General features: G+C 43.7%; 3 protein-coding genes across 5 annotated transcripts; 2 read left to right on the plus strand and 1 right to left on the minus strand.

Annotated features, from left to right (window-relative positions):
- The first annotated feature begins 1,526 nt into the window (after positions 1-1,526).
- LOC129589531 (uncharacterized) lies at positions 1,527-3,114 on the plus strand. 3 transcript variants are annotated; one of them, XM_055484324.1, is made up of 4 exons: positions 1,527-1,581; positions 1,727-1,807; positions 1,865-2,700; positions 2,786-3,114. In XM_055484324.1, the coding sequence occupies exons 3-4, from the start codon at positions 2,332-2,334 to the stop codon at positions 2,948-2,950; spliced, it is 534 nt and encodes a 177-aa protein (XP_055340299.1). In that variant the 5' UTR covers positions 1,527-1,581; positions 1,727-1,807; positions 1,865-2,331; the 3' UTR covers positions 2,951-3,114. The 3 variants fall into 3 exon arrangements, 2 of the variants coding, with proteins under 2 accessions (XP_055340299.1, XP_055340298.1); XR_008690615.1 differs by lacking the exon at positions 1,527-1,581 and having other exon boundaries at positions 1,622-1,807; XM_055484323.1 differs by lacking the exon at positions 1,527-1,581 and having other exon boundaries at positions 1,622-1,807; positions 1,865-2,804.
- A 736-nt stretch (positions 3,115-3,850) lies between these two features.
- LOC129589520 (semaphorin-5A-like) lies at positions 3,851-8,328 on the minus strand. The gene is made up of 4 exons (XM_055484314.1): positions 7,967-8,328; positions 6,918-7,140; positions 5,058-5,206; positions 3,851-4,618 (listed from the first exon to the last, which is right to left on the minus strand). The coding sequence occupies exons 1-4, from the start codon at positions 8,288-8,290 to the stop codon at positions 4,154-4,156; spliced, it is 1,161 nt and encodes a 386-aa protein (XP_055340289.1). The 5' UTR covers positions 8,291-8,328; the 3' UTR covers positions 3,851-4,153.
- A 182-nt stretch (positions 8,329-8,510) lies between these two features.
- On the plus strand, positions 8,511-16,821 carry LOC129589499 (uncharacterized). The gene is made up of 7 exons (XM_055484276.1): positions 8,511-8,749; positions 10,131-10,351; positions 11,770-12,002; positions 12,473-13,075; positions 14,780-15,160; positions 15,622-16,153; positions 16,212-16,821. The coding sequence occupies exons 2-7, from the start codon at positions 10,311-10,313 to the stop codon at positions 16,228-16,230; spliced, it is 1,809 nt and encodes a 602-aa protein (XP_055340251.1). The 5' UTR covers positions 8,511-8,749; positions 10,131-10,310; the 3' UTR covers positions 16,231-16,821.
- Positions 16,822-17,371: the final 550 nt, after the last annotated feature.

The raw sequence follows: 17,371 nt of genomic DNA on the forward strand, positions 1-17,371 counted from the left end.
GTTATGCAACGGTTAAAGCCGACGGTTAAGGTTATTTTAAACAGCTTTTCGGGGAAGGTCGATTAGGACGGTGAAGTTTTCGCGGCGGCAAAGGTAATGTTGAAAAAGGCAAAGTGAAAAGGCAAAGGCAAAGAAAAGGCAAAAGGTAAACTTGGCCGACCCTCAAAAACTTGCTCGCCTTCAACTCCGACAATGAGCTATCTGACCTCTGGAAGGTTCAAGCGGCCGAGTTGCTTCAGACGTGCGAACTTGTTTGGGAGTTACGGACATTATAGGCAGTTTAACGTAAAAGGAACGATAAATGTTAAATGATCGGTAATACGGGCGAAAAGTTTTACTGGCAGAAATTTTTTACCGCGACAAGTGACACGAGTTAGCGTAGTTTTTCTCTAATTTAAACCCTTTCATATGAGCATCTGAGCGAAACAGACAGAACACAACAAAAACACAGCAGCAGACAGATCAAACCAAAAAGGGCGTATTGTGGGTCGTAATACCCGGATTCCTCGGTGCCACCGCTTCCATCCCATTCATTTGCATTTCATCGTCGCACAAGCTGCTTCGCAGCCGGCTTCGGCAGCGCCGGCGAACCTGTTGCCACGAATACCGGGTCGGATGCAGTCACTTGTGCAGTCCGACTTCTTCTTCTCACAGTCTTCTTTTTATCCCTCTTCACGCGAAACAACCAACCTTCTGACATTACAGCAGCTTCCGCCGCCCGATTCTCCAGCGTTCTTTCCGCACCAGCCTCTACAAACAGCAAGCAGTCAATGTGGCCTGAATTTTTTCCCTTTTTACCTTTACCTGCAATCTAAAGGTCATAAAAACAGACGACCTACCATCGTCAGAAAGGGATAGTATCACGGGTGCGATGAGAAGAAGAGACAGGATGACTGCAGCGGTGTAGACCATGGTCGATACGTTTAGCTAATCCCACGAATATAAAACTTTGGCAGTTATCACGAAACGAAGCGTTTAAAATCGTTGAATGTCAAACGGCGGGCGAACGATAGTCAAACCGACAGTGTTTGGTGCTTAAATAGACATCTGTCAAGCGCCGACACAACTTGTCAAGGCAGGGCAAATCGGTTTTATAAAGACGCTGTCTGGAATCACGATTGCTGTTGAAATAATTCCCTAACAGACTTTTCCACGTATCTGAACTCGCTGCAGGTGTAATACCATTCACAACACTCGCACTTGTACGATTATCGTAATCGTGCTACACCGAGGCTGATTGAGAAGTCGTATGCAATGCAGTGAATTCAGCCTGGAAATATGTGGTATGTACGACGTACTGCAGTTTGCAAGGAAAATAAAAACAATGTTTTTGTGCTTTTTTTCTCCATTTGTACGGTAAAAACAACCTTACGTCGCGTAAGGCCGATAACACTTTGCTCATGGACGCCTCTGGATATTTTTATCTATGTATGTGGTAAACAAAAACACAGTGGTATTTCCCCGCGCAAACAACGGCGGCGCATGGTCTTTCTGTCACAAATTAGCTAATTGTTCTGCTGTCAGCCAACAACCGTTCCGCATGTAGAAAAGGTGAAAAAGACTACCTGAGACGCTGAGAGAGTAAGTTTTTATGAAGTATTCATAACTGGGGAAACGCGGCTGTATTATGCCTGATACTGGTATATGTACTGGTATATATAAACGCGCCTGTATTATGCCTGATACTGGTATATGTACTTCATGTGCTTTTTTGTTGACAAATCAGAACGAAAAGGTTGCCGGTAAACTGCACTACATCTATCGGCGCTATGTTGAAAGATTTCCGGATGCCGAACCACCCTTGTCGGTAAGAAAAATTGCAACGCGTGTTTATTTCCCTTTGACAAATGCGGTACGTTTTTAGGAGAAGGCTAACAGCTTCCTGAAGGAGCTGCGCATGACCGTTACGGATTCTGCTGACGAAGGAATCAAACTTCCGGCGGAATTGTGGGCGGAGGTCTTCTCCCACTTGACAACTCTAACGCAGACGGCGTTGCGCGCTGTGTGCGCCACGTGGGACCGGATCTTGGATGCGTCAGCCCTGCGTTCCAACATCTTCATCCGATATGAGACGAGCCCGGAGCGTCGATTTGGCTGCTTTCTACACCTGGCAGCGGTGTACAAACGCCTGAACCCTGGTACGCAACGCGTTGCCCTGCGCAGCTTCGAAGACGGATCCTGGACGCTCTCTGACTACGCGATGATGGTTTTCGGTATGATCCGGTATGTGGCCGATCACCAATCCGGCATCCGGCTGCGCACCGTGCATCTACGCCGGGTTCGCTTGGATTTGATTTTTGACTGCGGGCTCGACAAAACCCACGCTGCCGAATGCGGTCTGGCTATGACCAAGCCCAAGGTGGAATTCAAGGGTTTCTGGTGGCTGGAGGATTTCATGGCCCACTGCCGTCGTCTCCCGTGCGATACTCTCCACATAACCGACTGTCTGGTGTCACTGGTCTGGATACGAGATTCCCCTACAACAACAACAACAAGTTTCGAGCGATAACCGAGATCCACATTCGCACCGCTCGTTTGCCGCTGGATGGCGGTTTGGACTGTGCTTTGTGGGACGCACTGGAGGCGGCGCTGCCGATGCCAGATGAGGCTGAGGAGCAGGCGCTGCGCGAGTTATTGCAGCGGCTGAAAGTGGGCGGGGATTTGAAGGAAGAAAAGACACCGAAAAGCGCCGTCACCAAGGTAATGATGACAGCTATGGTTTCTCAAAGCTCTGAATCGTCATTCTACGCATTTGAAACACGCATAGCTGAGGTTAATTTTGCAGGCGCTGTGTCAGGCGCAGTCATCGGATCCGCGTCCGTCGACGCACTACCGCGGGAAGAAGTGGTGTGTGGTCGGGCTGGAAGGTGTGCAGCTGGAGAAGTTGTCGCGCATTGCGCTGAATTTCCTCGTTCACGTGCAAAATTATGGGCTGACTAAGAAAGCATAGTGTTCTTCGTGACAGCCTTTCCCGTTCTGTTCAACGTAAATTCTGCCAGTTGACACGGTCCCGCTGTGTCAAGCTGTAATTCCCGCTTTTCGTGCTGGCTATATAGAATTTGATAGGTTTGCTGTTTCGGTCGTTCATTCTTGTTTCATCACTTTCATTTACTGTAGTTCATCACTTTTGATTGGTTCGGCGCATTATCGACTTTTTTATCTGGATTCTGGGCGTTCGTCAGAGATCCAGCTTTTCTTATATGAAAAACAATACTTTCGTTGATAACATAAATGGCAAACGGTAATGACCATTAAGCGGACTGCAGCAGTCATGGCTGATGACTCTGCTATTGACGACTCTGAATGATTTTCGTTTGGTCAAAAATACAGTGTTGATTATTCCGTGGAAATCTCGGCTTGTGGTCAACTGCGGCAAAATAAACACAGTAAATGCAATTAATTAATGAAAACCTGAATAAAACTAATTACTCTGTAACTTTTATTGCTGAAAGGTTCGTCGTTTATTGTTGTTATTTTTCTTGTGAACGTAATGCCGTTTGATAAGGAACAAATTGGTGGGAAGTTCATCGTTTTATGGCTAGCGCAACCAACGACAAAATTAATGCGAAATCCTCGCTATTTTTGCTTAAAGAGTTACTATTGCGTACATACTTTTAGGCTATATTTTTTTTAGGCTTTTAGGCTATATTTTAGGCTTTTAGGCTATATTTTAGGCTATATTTTTTTATGACTGCGTTGTATAATGGTTAACAGCTATTAGAGATTTTTGCAGAAACAACCGGCTGCTTCGGTGCAGTACGGCCATTTCACCGGGTATTACAGTACCTGAACAACCAAAAACACATAACCAATTTTGACTTCTGCATGTTTCTGGTCCACAAGACGCTATGTGCCAGAATGCTAACCCATAACAGCATTACTAAAAAATGCTTTACCACCAAGTATTTGTTCTTCGCCTCAGATTTGTAGGACTGCACGAACGCATACATCAGCAACAGCCACAACTGCTACACAGCATAACTGAACATCCGGATTCCAGATATCAATAACAGATTCCCGGACCGCCCTGTACTAGCACCGAACGGCCGGCAACACATCCTTCGCCACAGACCATCATTCCAGACGGAGAGCTGCCCTCGCTTCAGCCGCTGCGGCGTGGAACCTGTTCCGCAGTTCCATTATAACAACGCGGCTATCTGGGTCGTTCTCCGGGTGACACTGTTGTCGTCTGGAAGCACCCCTCCCTCACACAGGGCCGCCGCCTCTCCAGCATCCCCTTCACACTCCCGTCCCCCACATCACAGACCGCCGGCCGGTGCACCCCGATACACAGCCGCCGTGAGATCTCCGTTCCGTACGTCACACAGTCCCGTGCTGAACATTTCGACCAATCGGACCATTCCGTCCACACCGCTTGCTGGGCGCCGCTGACGCCGGGGCAGTCCACGCCCAGGCAGTCCTCCCGCTCGAAGGCATCGCCCGGGCAGTAGGCGCCACCGTTGGCCGGTGGGGGATCGCTGCAGCGGCGCACGCGGAAGCGCTCGCCGATGCCGCAGTCGGTGGTGCAGTTGGACCACGCCTCCCACTCCGACCAGCCGCCGTTGATGGGGCAGCCGATGTAGCGCTCCACGCAGTGCATCGACAGCCAGTATTGATCCTTTAAATTAAGTAGTTTAAATTAGTAAATTTAAAAATTTATAAGAACTGTGTAGAACCACTAAATCTCTATAATAGTGAGACTTTATTACATAGTTTAATACTATAATACTATAAACAAAATTACCATAATACTGTCCTGTATAGAACTAATATATTTTAAAACAATCATTAAAGTTATTTATAACAAAATTAGGCAGTAAAAATTATCCCACTGGTTGTCGCAAAGGTCACCATCAATCTGTCACGATAAATTTATTTAGAAATCAATGATACCAGATTTGTACAGTACGTAAATAATACGTAGTAATTACGGTAGTATTATTAATCAGTCAGAAGGCAAGGGTCACATTCGGTTAAGCAAATACGTCTTTACTTTCTGCGAATTCTAACTCAAGAGTTGTTTTTAATTTTCAGTTAATTAGTTAATCGGAACCTACAGCGGCTTCCTGATCGGGGATGAGCTCGTGAACTTCATGGTATGTGCAGTGATCCCGGTGGCAGGCATCGCGGAGACCGGTATTCTGAGATTCAATACTGTGCATCGTGGATAGCGCTTGCTGTTTCAGCGGATCGCCTTCCACCATCGCTAAAGCCAGGAAAAACTCAATAATACTTATCTAGAAATATCATTTAGAGCGCATTAAGTTCACCGTGCTATAAAAATTAAAATTATCAATTTATTGAAAGTACTGTATTAATTAAAGGTCACTTCTATGCGCCAGGAAATTTCATGGCGCATAGTCAATTTTCTATGCGCCAGGAAAAATTCCTGGCGCATAGTCGTTTTGCTATGCGCCCGGAAATTCGCCGCCAAAAATCAAAATTTATTGGTTAGTTGTTAATAACCTGATATTTTCAATTTTGTGAATGCAGGTTTAACATTCCAGCCTAGTAAAACATAAGATTCATTACGAAAAGTACAAACTACGATTTCCAAGAACTCAATGTTTACGAAAAAACTAAGGACTACAGTATCGGCAACAACTGTGTTTTCAACATTGTATTAGCAGCACAGTGGTATTTCAGCTGTTCTGAAAATCGGAAAAAATTCGTACACGATTTTCTTACTTCACCACGAAAGATTTGTTCTTACAGTGGACTTCTTAAATGTGGTTACGCATAGCCACCCGTATGCATAGCGCTATCGGCTTTAAGTGTATCCACATTTATGAAGTCCATTGTAGTTCCTCATTCGTTTTTGTGCACATCATATCTCACTACAACGGAAGATAGTGTTCAAGAGCCAGCGCTGCAATGCAGTTAAAGTCTTACCATTAGAACGAGCTTAAAAATTACATGAAGGCGTGTATATGAAGCAGATTCATCAAATGTTTGGAAATGAGCGTCGCGTCATTGCTTTCTTTGAAAGCAAGATAAGTTGAAAAAAGGCACAAATGTTACTTCATCCAGTACGGCTGCATTCACCGCCCAAGGGAAGTGCTGAATTCCCGCCCAAAAAACCTCTTTTAAGCTGGACTGCCCTGTTACACGAGTGGCAAAGCTGGTAAAAAGTAAACCCCTACGCCGGCATATTAATTTACTTTCACCAATGAATAATCACACAAAGACCGAGCCGCAAAAAATTAGGTGTGTGTTTCCGCCAAAGAGATCGATGCAATTTAAATGCACAGAAACGTCCCGGAGAAAGTCCGTCTTAACAAAAATAACGATATGCCGTATTAACGGTGTGAAGTAAAGTTTTAACAGCTGAAATTACCGCGCATATGATCTAAACATTACAGCTGATAAAACTTCCTACCAGCACCGTTGGTGACTGTATTAAAAAGCGATTTTCGAAGTAGTGATAAAGAAACGGACTGTAGTCGCAATCAGACGTTTTGGTTACAATTAGACTTCGTAAAGTGATATTGACAACTTAAAAACAACCAAATTTTACTTTTGCGGGAAATTTCCTGGCGCATAGCAAATTGACTATGCGCCAAGAATTTTCCTGGCGCATAGCACTTTCGTTAATTAAATTACTGTAATTAGCAATTATAATAGTTATTATAATCAATAATTATTGCATTGATAAAATAGTGTAATCATTAATTTTCACATTTGTTAATTATTAATAAATAAATGTTAAATAATTCTTGTAATTATTGATAATTAAATGTTAAGTAATTATTGTAATTATTAATTATTATACTTGTTAATTATTATAATTATTAATATATTATTATATTATCGTGAGTATACATTTTATGGTGCAGCAATCGATCGTGCCGACCAATACACGAAGTCAACGAAGTGACTCAAGTGAGTTACGTTCTAGCGACACTTAACGGGCTTACCAGTGAAGTTTTTGGGGCAGGTGTGCTCGCAGTGCTCTTTGTCGACGGATTTCCCGGCACACTGCTTCCCATAGTTCGCCGGCTGGGGACTGATGCACTTTCTCCGTCTAACGCGGGTGCCGCGTCCGCATCTCGCGGAGCAGTGTTCCCACGCGCCCCAGGCGCTCCAGCCGCCGTCCACGGGACAAGCCATCGGCCGGTGATGGGCATAACATTCGTACACCTGCCCACAAATCAGCTGCTGCTTATTAAGGAAAATATTATTAAAGATTATATTATTAGAAATTATATTTAAAAGATTATTTATTAAGATTATTTATAGATTATTTATTAAGATTATTAAAGTTTATTGAAGATTATATTTTTATCATAATTCTACGTATTTTTGCCAAAAATTATATGCACAGCCGTACAGTCCTTTTTTTGCATTCACGAAAATCCATATTTGCACGTCAAGTATTTAAGCGTAATTGTCAATTTGTAAATTTTAAATACTTCGATTCCATATGAAAAACAAAACTAAATAACAGAATTGGCTTTCGGTATAATTCTTGACTTTTTCAGTGATTTTATTCATTACATAATAATTATTAAGGTTTAATTTTAGTGTGAGATAACAAAAGAAGTTTGTATATATGCTACTACAACAAACGTAAAAACGTTTATACGTAAAAACTGGTAATTATTTTCCAGCAAAATATTGACTTTTCAGGGGCTTAGAAAACCAACTCAATTTATTTTAATGTCGAGTTGGATTTTATTTTTGAGTGGATTTTCTGTTACGCATTTGAACATTTAGATAGTAAAAATTAAAAACCAACGGAGTCAATCTTGCTTTGCACGTAAAAAATCCTTCCAAGAACAACAAATATCTGTTAAATTTCCCGTACAATTAGCATCTGAACGAATAAAGCATAAATAAATTATTAAGGATAAAACAATTCTCGATAAATCAAAAACCAGTAAATGAAAGCCTGTAGAACGCTGTAACGAAAGATATGCGAAACGAATGTGGAACTATTTGGATGGTCTTGCAAAGGATGACGTACCTGCCAGAAATGCATGAGACTGCGCTGGTGCTTAATCCGCCACTTCCACCGCTTCCCACCGATTCCGTTCAACACCTGCTCGTGACTGCACAGTGCCTTCTTAATGCAGGCCGCCACGAAGGGGCCCACGTCGCTCTTCTCCAGCGTCAGTACAATGGCCCGTCGCAATGGAGGCGGAATGTTCTTAGTAAGGTGCGCAGCAACGGACGGCTGGTTGTCGAAGTGATGACCTTGGGAAAGGTCAGCAAGTTTCTTATGCTTGGCCAAGGTCACTTTAGATAATGATAGCACGCTGACAACCAGTATGAGACAGCATCCTTTCATGGCGCATTTTGTCGGGATTTGCGAGAACCATGCTTTAAAGGGCACTACGTTAATGTATTTCTTTTAAAGTCAGTAGAGTACTTAAGTATCACCTTGCACAGTTTAATAAATGCAAAACGCTTAGCAACTACGATCAATGTTGCAAACGGTCTTTCACCGTTCACGCTCGGTCATTCGCAGATGTTATTCTCCAGTAATACTGAAGCAAACACTTCTTAATAGTTGACTAACAGAAACAGCTTCGGCTTGGCCTCCGCGTTTCTTGTTGTCTTCGGCCAGATTATTCAAATGATTTTCATTATTTTAAGTTTCGGCGAAGCATAATTAATGATATCCATCAATGCAAAAACGAAATTTTTATAGAAGAATTGGTTTCTGGTTTCTGGCGCTCATGCGTATTCCTGATTCTCAATTCCCGAAGCGAAAAGTGACCGAAATCAAACTACTGTCATGGGTCAGGTATTTACAAATTGTGTTCAGAACGGAGAACGCATAAACTCACAGGCAGTGAGTTCATGCGTTCTGCTAGTACTGTATCTTGAACTGAGCAGCGGTGTGGTGGTAGTTTGGTCACCTGCTTTACCTAATGTGTTGTGTGGGATTGTGGTGGTAGGTCAGCCGTTAATCACGAGCGGTTGCGTACAGTGGACAGTAGCTATAATTCGATCACCCGTTGTTGTAGCGAGTGATCGGCAGCCGTTTTGTCATCTAGCGGATTGTGCGCACTTGACCGGAGTGGTATTAAGCACTTAGCTCAGCTACTCACTCACCTAGCCTGTGTGCAGTGGACATAGTAAGGAAAGTATCCCGGAAACGCGACGCCAAAAAGGTGTACTGTACATGCACGCGAACTTTCTATTGCGCTTCCTCCCAAATATTTTTACCTTGTTTTTAGGTATTTTCTGTAGCTATGCATACACCGGCATGAATGCTTGCTACATCCGATTGGAGAGTTATGAGCGAAATGAAATCCAAAAAAAAACAGATAAATGCGCATTTCACGAATATCGTTTTTACAGCGAGCCAACGTTCTAACTTTAAATAAATTTTTGAAATAAATTTCCAAAATTTATTTCAAAATTTGAAAATATTGTCCATGAAGATCGTTTATACACGATCCAGACTTCCACGATTTTTTTCAGATTTTAAAATGAATTTTGAAATTTTTGAAATTCATTATAAAGTATGAAAAACATGCTAGAACAGTGGATCGGTGTAAAACGTTCTTCGTGGTTATGTGCATTTACTTGCAAAATTTTAGGGAGATGGGTCCATAATGAGGCTTTTGGTACACCGGAATGCATTTAAACTTTTTGGAATTTTCTAACAGCCATAACTCCCGAACCGGATGTCGTGCGCACAAACGGTTTTCCCATTAGAGTATTCAAATCGTCTGTCTACAGAATGTCATAAACCGAAACAAAAATGTTTTTGGGATTGCGCGAAAGTGTAAGTTTTGCGCATGTCCACGAATTGGCTACCATGTACCGGCCCACATCCCTTAATTAAGATTGCTAAAACGTTATAGAAGTTGATCATTTCCTTTGCTCTTGAAAAAATGTGCGCGCATATTTTATCGACCAGTGCGTAGCCAAGGAACTCTATATTTTTGACTAATACTTTGGCTGATTTCTGTCCGTTACGAAAATCCGTTACGGACATTTGTTACCGAAGTGTGTTACGGAAGTGCGTTACGGGAGTGAGACTATGACTCATGCAGTTGTATTCGCAGCCAGTGTTTACAACGTCGTAGTTGGCTGCCGTTGCTCATGACGTAGCTAGTGAATATATAGCGGTACTGCAACCCTGATTTGTTTTGGTTAAAAAAATGACTTTACAGGATAACGCTATGACGTCAGGGTATCGAACCTAATGCCATTAGTGATGCCTGTTGTGGGATAAAGGAAATCACGGAGCTCACCAATTTGGCGTCATTGTTGACTGCCGAAATGCAGCGTAGCTTCACTACACAAATATATTCATTCCATCATTTCCATGTATCTGCATCGTAGAGATCGTAATGGTTATGATGATGAAACCAAGGACCGGCATGAGTTTTCGGTTAGTTTATGGCATACACAGTAATTCTGCAACGCATACTTATACGCCTTTGCTCGTCCGTATTTTCTAGAATATTAATCCAGTTTACATTTTTAAGAAAATCACGAAATCTGGTTTGGCGTAAGAATATCTTTATGCCCATGTGCGCTTTCGTACAAAATTCGAAAAATCGGTCCATAATGATCGAGGCTTTTGGCCTGTGCTCAAGCTCGGACTTTGACTCGGACTTGGACTACTAAAACATGGACTTGGACCACAATAAACTCGGACTTGGACCGCTAAAACTTGGACTTTCTTGGGATTTTTAGAACTTGGACTTGTAAACTTCAGCTTGGACTATTCATAGGTTTCTTAGGTATCTCAGGGTTCTTAGGTTTCGTAAGATTCTTAGGTTTCTTAGGTTTCTTGGGTTTCTTAGTTTCTTAGTTTTCTTTGGTTTCTTACACTTACTTTTTTTTTCTAAGCAAAAGTCCAAGTTTTGAAGTCCAAGTCCAAGTTACGAAGTCCAAGTTTTGAAGTCCAAGTCCAAGTTACGAAGTCCAGGTTTTAGTAGTCCAAGTCCGGGTCCAAGTCCGAGCTTGAGCGGGCCGAGGCTTTTGTATACTTAAACACATTCGACCGTTTTGGAATTTACCTGACCGAATGTTGCGCGCAAAAACGGTTTTCACGCCAATCTTTACAAATCCCTACTTATGGTTAGTCTACACATATACAGAATGTACAAGCTTGTCCCGTAATTTCCATCGTAAAGGTACAGCTAGCGCGAAATTTGCGCTTGAAACGATGGCCACGTCACTACACTTATCTGATTGCCTAAATCCGCTCCGTAGTTAGATTGTCCATTACCACACCGACTGTTCCTTAGCCACCTTACGCCAAGCAGTTACTGTTATTCTCATTGAATTACAATCTGACTAAATGAGGAGACTACGGTCTATGTTAAAAAGCCAGCGAACAGCCTTTTTTGCCCGCTGAGGCTGGTTGATCAATGCAGCCTCTCTGTTGTGACTATAAATAGACCGAAGACAGCGCATTCCAGTGCTGTCAAAAAGCGCAAGCGGAGTGCTGCCTTGCTGTATCGATCGATCGGCACATGTGTGTGTGAGTGGGTAAATCCGCTCGCATTCACTTGCACACGTATCAGTGTGGCTGTCTGTGCGCGTACTAGCTGTACAAACCGGTTTTCGCTGTCTTCGCTACAACGCATATCCTAAACCCGTAGCTTCCTTTCTTGCTCGCATTGTATATGGCGTGTACCAAGCCACCAGCCAGCCAAATGCATGTTACGTGTTTAAACAGTGTGGCGTGGCGCGCCGTAGTACGGATTTACGCGCAACACGTAAATTTGTAATGTTCGCTGTTCTGATGCGATGGAAATTACGGGACAAGCTTGTAGATCAATGCAAATGTTTTTTGAGTGCGCGAAGACGGACTGGGACACCTGCCAAAATTGCAATTGCAGTGAAGAAAGCCCATCTGGATTTGAACCGGGAAAATGCCCGCGCGCAAGCGGGTGCGTGGGATATGGATTTGCGCAATATCCTTAACTTAGAGCATCCGAACTTGGTACGTCATCTGGCGCATCAAAATGCCCAGGAGACCGGCTTAGTGGACGTGCCGAATTATGTTATTATCATGGAGTATTGTTCAGGTATATTTGTACAAACTGGGAAAAAGTCTACGGTTAAATTATCCCATGTTATAGATGTATCTATTGTCACTTATACTGGGTGAGCTGACGCGCTGACGTCTGTATGTCTTAATAAAATGCCCACGTTACTGTACACATAAAATTAGGCCTCGTCCCGAATTCAAATCGAATCTCGTTGCGATACAGCTACTCCACCTCGCGAGGTGGCTTCGCGTACCGTATCTGTAGGCGTGGCCACTGCGTACAGCCACCTCGTGCGGTTGAGCAACCGTACCAAAGCGAGATTCGCTTGGAATTCGGAACAAGGCCTTACTCTTCGTTTGGTTACCTTGAAATAGGTTTGTTATATGTGGAAGAATAAGCGTTGCTGGCATTTATGCAAAGCCCAATAAACTTCCCAATTTTATAACCTTTTGTTTTAATTTTATTTCTGTATACGTAATAATAATATGATTTTGTTTCGATTTCAGGTGGGACACTCCATGCGGCGGCAAAATATAAAATTCCCGCCGCACTTTTCCAGAAATGGACCCACCATATTGTGGACGGCTTAACGTATTTGCACTCCAAAAAGATCGTCCACCGCGACATTAAGGGCATCAACATCCTGCTCAGCAGTGCCGACTGGAATACGTGCCAAATCAAGATCGCCGATCTAGGCGCCATCAAGCGTCTGTTGGCCAACATGACCCAAGCGAAGGAGGTCTCGCACGACAAAGGCACGTGGGCCTTCATGTCGCCAGAAATGATCATGGGCAACGACATCGGCTTCAACATCGGTCGCAAGACCGATATCTGGAGCTTCGGCTGTGTGGTGCTGGAGATGATCAGCGGGTTCCCGCGTTTTGTCAAGGAAGTCGACGGGAAGCAGATGGACCTGAAGACCGACTTGGCCGCCATGTATTACATCGGTAGCGGAGGGTCGCCCATTATTCCCAGCGACATACCAAACGAATTGCGGGACTTTGTGGCGGATTGTCTGTCACGTGATCCGGAAAAGCGACCAGGCGCCAGTGAGCTGTTGGTTAAACCGTTCATGACGATGACCAATGCACCGCAGTGGCCGGACATGCGCCCACCAAGAATATGAACGGCTGTTGCCAGGGCGACTTGTTTATCTCGTCTAGTATCTTGCGGACTTTTTATAAGCATCTGTATTGGGTTGGTCCCACTTTTCTAAGTTTTCGAAGACGAAAGCAGTGTGCGCCGACTTTGTGCGCGAGTTCAAAAGGTGCAATCCGCATGGTTAACAACCGGTCGCGAAACGCTTCGTTCAGCTCATTCATAAAACTTAGTAGCAACATCTGTATCTGTATGTACGTAATTAATCATAACGAAAAATCCAGGATAAATTAAAATAATGAACTGGCGTCAGTGAGGTGCTATAACGGCCAGTGTCAGTAAAAATATCCATCACAATACATTCTAAAGCTGGTTGTAACTTTTGTGACCGCGCTGTCGTTGGCTTTTCCCAGATTATCTGGTGCTTCTTTTCCTGAAACCGCAAAAAAGTGTATCCCACGCATTTGGAGTGCACTGCACTCAGTGTAGTACCGCTTCAGCGTTGGGAATAAAGATATAATTAACGACTTAAAAATTCGATGATTTAGCATCCTCTTGCAACGGAACATAATCCATGGAAGGAGGACAACAAAACTTAAAAGAATCACAACAGCAAACGCCGTCCAAAGCACGGTCTAAATACAAAGGCTGTGGTAATTGGTAAATGGGGTATCGCACGCTGACACCAGCATAATCTATAAACCTCGAACAAAAAAAGCAGATCAAAACCAGACACCTTAACAAGGCGCATGGGAAGGCTCCAAATTCAGAGAACTCTAATTCCTGCGAACGCAGGTGGTATACGACTGTGCTTAAAAATTTTCCTTAACCACTGGTCATCTCGATGACCATTACAATACACCCATCTTGAAGTATTCGTTGAGATCTGTCCTCTGAGCTAATGACATATTCTATGCGATGTTTTTATCAGTTGTTATAAACGGCAGTGTATAACATGTCGGCGCAACATGGTTACCATGGCCGACATGGTCATCTCCTGCTTGACCTATGGCCACTAAAATTTTGAAAAAAGTATTTTTCTCTTAATTAAGTTTTTTTGTCCCAGACTGCCAATTTTCAAAACTGTAGTCCTATCCCTTCTAGTACCCGGTTTTCCTGGGTTAACAAGTAATTTTAATCAGCAATGGTCAATATGGGGGTACCAAACAATAATCAGAAATACACAAAGTACTAGGTGTACCACTGTAATACGAATCGTACAACCAGTAATTTGCTGTTAAGGCATGTTAAGAATCATAGGAGACCTAAGAAAACTAAAACTAACCAGAGAAGCATCTTTTCTCAAAAACAGTAGAGTGCCATAAGCATTTTATGTTGGGAGAATATGTGAGGATATATACAAGGCATTAAAATACTAAAATGTCCAAGTTGACAGATTCAGCTGAAGCAGTCCAAGTTAAGAAGTCCACGATTTGAAATCCATCTCCGGTTACGTCAGATTTTCACTGGTTTCAATTTTCTCCTATATTAGTATCGCCCTGAGTCGGCTATCTACAATATGATGTAATGAATACAAATAATATTGAACTAATAACGATATCACCGGCTTAACACAATCAAGAAAGAGATGTGCGCTTATCATCAGATTAACCGTGATCGCGCTTTCCGGCGGTTCTGTACTAAATACACCGGCAGCGCTGTTAGAAAAGCGCTGCGTTTCGAGTTTTCTGAAGGCTAAAACTAGATGGGAATAGTGCTTGGTAAGTTGGTGGTAAATGTATTATGCACAACTAGTTTTGATTGGCTTAAGAGATACTGTATCATGGCCAGCGCAGCAGATCCAACATGGCTGCAAATACCGTATCCGTTCGTAGAAGTTCTTAGTGCCACTCCCGTTGTCTATCTGGCCCACCGTACTGAAGGCCTTGGACCCGGAGAAATTGTGATAAAACAATCCCTTTTGGGATCGAACAGGGAAAAAGCCAATGAGCAGGCGGATGCGTTGGACGCCGATCTGCGGCATCTTCTGAGTTTAAACCATCCATATTTGGTGCGTCACCTGGCGCACTGCCATTCTTGGGAGGGCAGCCCAGTGGACGTGGCAAAATACAGAATTATTATGGAATACTGTTGCGGTAAATAATGAATGCGTGTGTGCTGCAGAACCCTGCAGTAACAATAACTGCGGCTTAGGCAGCGCAAATGGGCATTAAAACTTCGTTCTCCGTAGTTTAAAATTTAAAGCTAGCGTTACGAGCCAGATTACTTAGAAACTGTATGTGGTTCGACGCTCTAAAAAAAATTAGCAATAAAATTTACATATAATATTATGGAAAAAACAGTTAAACAGTAGATTTAGAATACAGTAAAACCTCCTCTTACGTACACTCCCACGTTACGTACACCTCTAAAATAAGTACGAAAAATTTTGTACCGAATTACTCCGTAAGCTAAAGTACAGGGGGAAACCTCTACGTGACGTACACCTCCAGGTAACGTACGATTTTTTTTGAAAGGAGATGTACGTATCTCAGAGGTTTCACTGTACGTAAGTATTCGCTACAATTTCTCAGTTTATGGGTGTTTGTTCTCTTAGGCGGGAATCTGCACGCTGCGGCTCAGTTGCACATTGCCGCGCCCCTCGTACAAAAATGGACGAGCCAGATTCTCGCCGGCTTAGCCTATCTGCACGCCCAACACATTGTGCACCGCGATTTAACGGGAACCAATATTCTGCTAAGCAGCCCGGACTGGGACACCTGCCAAATGAAGATTGGTCGCCTGGACGCCAGTAAACGTCTAGTATACGATACGATTGAGGCGAAGGAAGTCCCGCGCTACAGACGTATGTGTGCTTTCATGTCACCGGAAATGATCAATGACGACGATACCGGCTTCAATATCGGTCGCAAAACCGATATATGGAGTTTTGGCTGCGTCTTATTGGAGATGGTTAGCGGATTCTCGCGCTTCGTTAAGGAAGTGAACGGAAACCAGGTGGACTTGAAGAACGGTCTGAGCATCATGTATTACGTCGGCTGTGGCCGGTCGCCTGTGACCGGCAAAAATGTCCCCCCTGTCCCCCCGGACATTTTTGCCGTGTCCCCCCTGCCACCATCTCCAAAACGGTAACCCTTTGGCCAGAATGGTAACATGGGGGACTTACAACGGAAAGTTGATTTTCAGGTCGATCGGTGACCTTTGAAAATGTGCCACAAGCGTTACCACGGCGTTACCTGTCCAAAACAGTTGAGGAACATCGGTCACCTAAAGACATTACAGCAGAACAGAACTTACTGGTTTCCGGCAAGGGGGTAAACGAAATTACTGGTGTCCGCCATGGGGGACATTATTGCCGGAACAAAATTACTGATGTCCGACAAGGGTTACATTATTGCTGGAACGAAATTACTGGTATCCGGCATGGGGGACATTATTGCCGGGACGAAATTACTGGTATCCGGCATGGGGGACATTATTGCCGGAACGAAATTACTAGTGTCCGGCACGGGGGACATTATTGCCGGAACGAAATTACTAGTGTCCGGCATGGGGGACATTATTGCCTGAAAGAAATTACTGGTGTCCGGCATGGTGGACATTATTGCCGGAACGAAATTACTGGTATCCGGCATGGGGGACATTATTGCCGGACAGAAAATACTGGTATCCGGCATGGGGGAAATTATTGCCGGAATAAAATTACTGGTGTCCGACATGAGGGACATTACTGCCGGAACAACATTACGGGTGTACGACATGGGGGACATTATTGTCGGAACGAAATTACTGGTATCCGGCATGGGGGACATTATTGCCGGGACGAAATTACTAGTGTCCGGCATGGGAACATTATTGCCGGAACGAAATTACTAGTGTCCGGCATGGGGGACATTATTGCCGGAACGAAATTACTAGTGTCCGGCATGGGGGACATTATTGCCGGAACAACATTACGGGTGTACGACATGGGGGACAATATTGTCGGAACAAAATTATTGGAGTCCGACATGGGGGACATTATTGCCGGAACAAAATTACTGGAGTCCGACAAGGGTTAAATAATTGCTGGAACGAAATTACTGGTATCCGGCATGGGGGACATTATTGCCGGAACGAAATTACTAGTGTCCGGCATGGGGGACATTATTGACGGAACGAAATTACTAGTGTCCGGCATGGGGGACATTATTGCCGGAACAACATTACGGGTGTACGACATGGGGGACAATATTGTCGGAACAAAATTATTGGAGTCCGACATGGGGGACATTATTGCCGGAACAAAATTACTGGAGTCCGACAGGGGACATTATTGCCGGAACGACAATATTGGTGTCGAGTGT

The sequence above is a fragment of the Paramacrobiotus metropolitanus genome, unplaced genomic scaffold (genome assembly GCF_019649055.1).
Source record: "Paramacrobiotus metropolitanus isolate TYO unplaced genomic scaffold, Prichtersi_v1.0 Parri_scaffold0000035, whole genome shotgun sequence".
In the NCBI taxonomy this organism is placed as follows: Eukaryota; Metazoa; Tardigrada; class Eutardigrada; order Parachela; family Macrobiotidae; genus Paramacrobiotus; species Paramacrobiotus metropolitanus.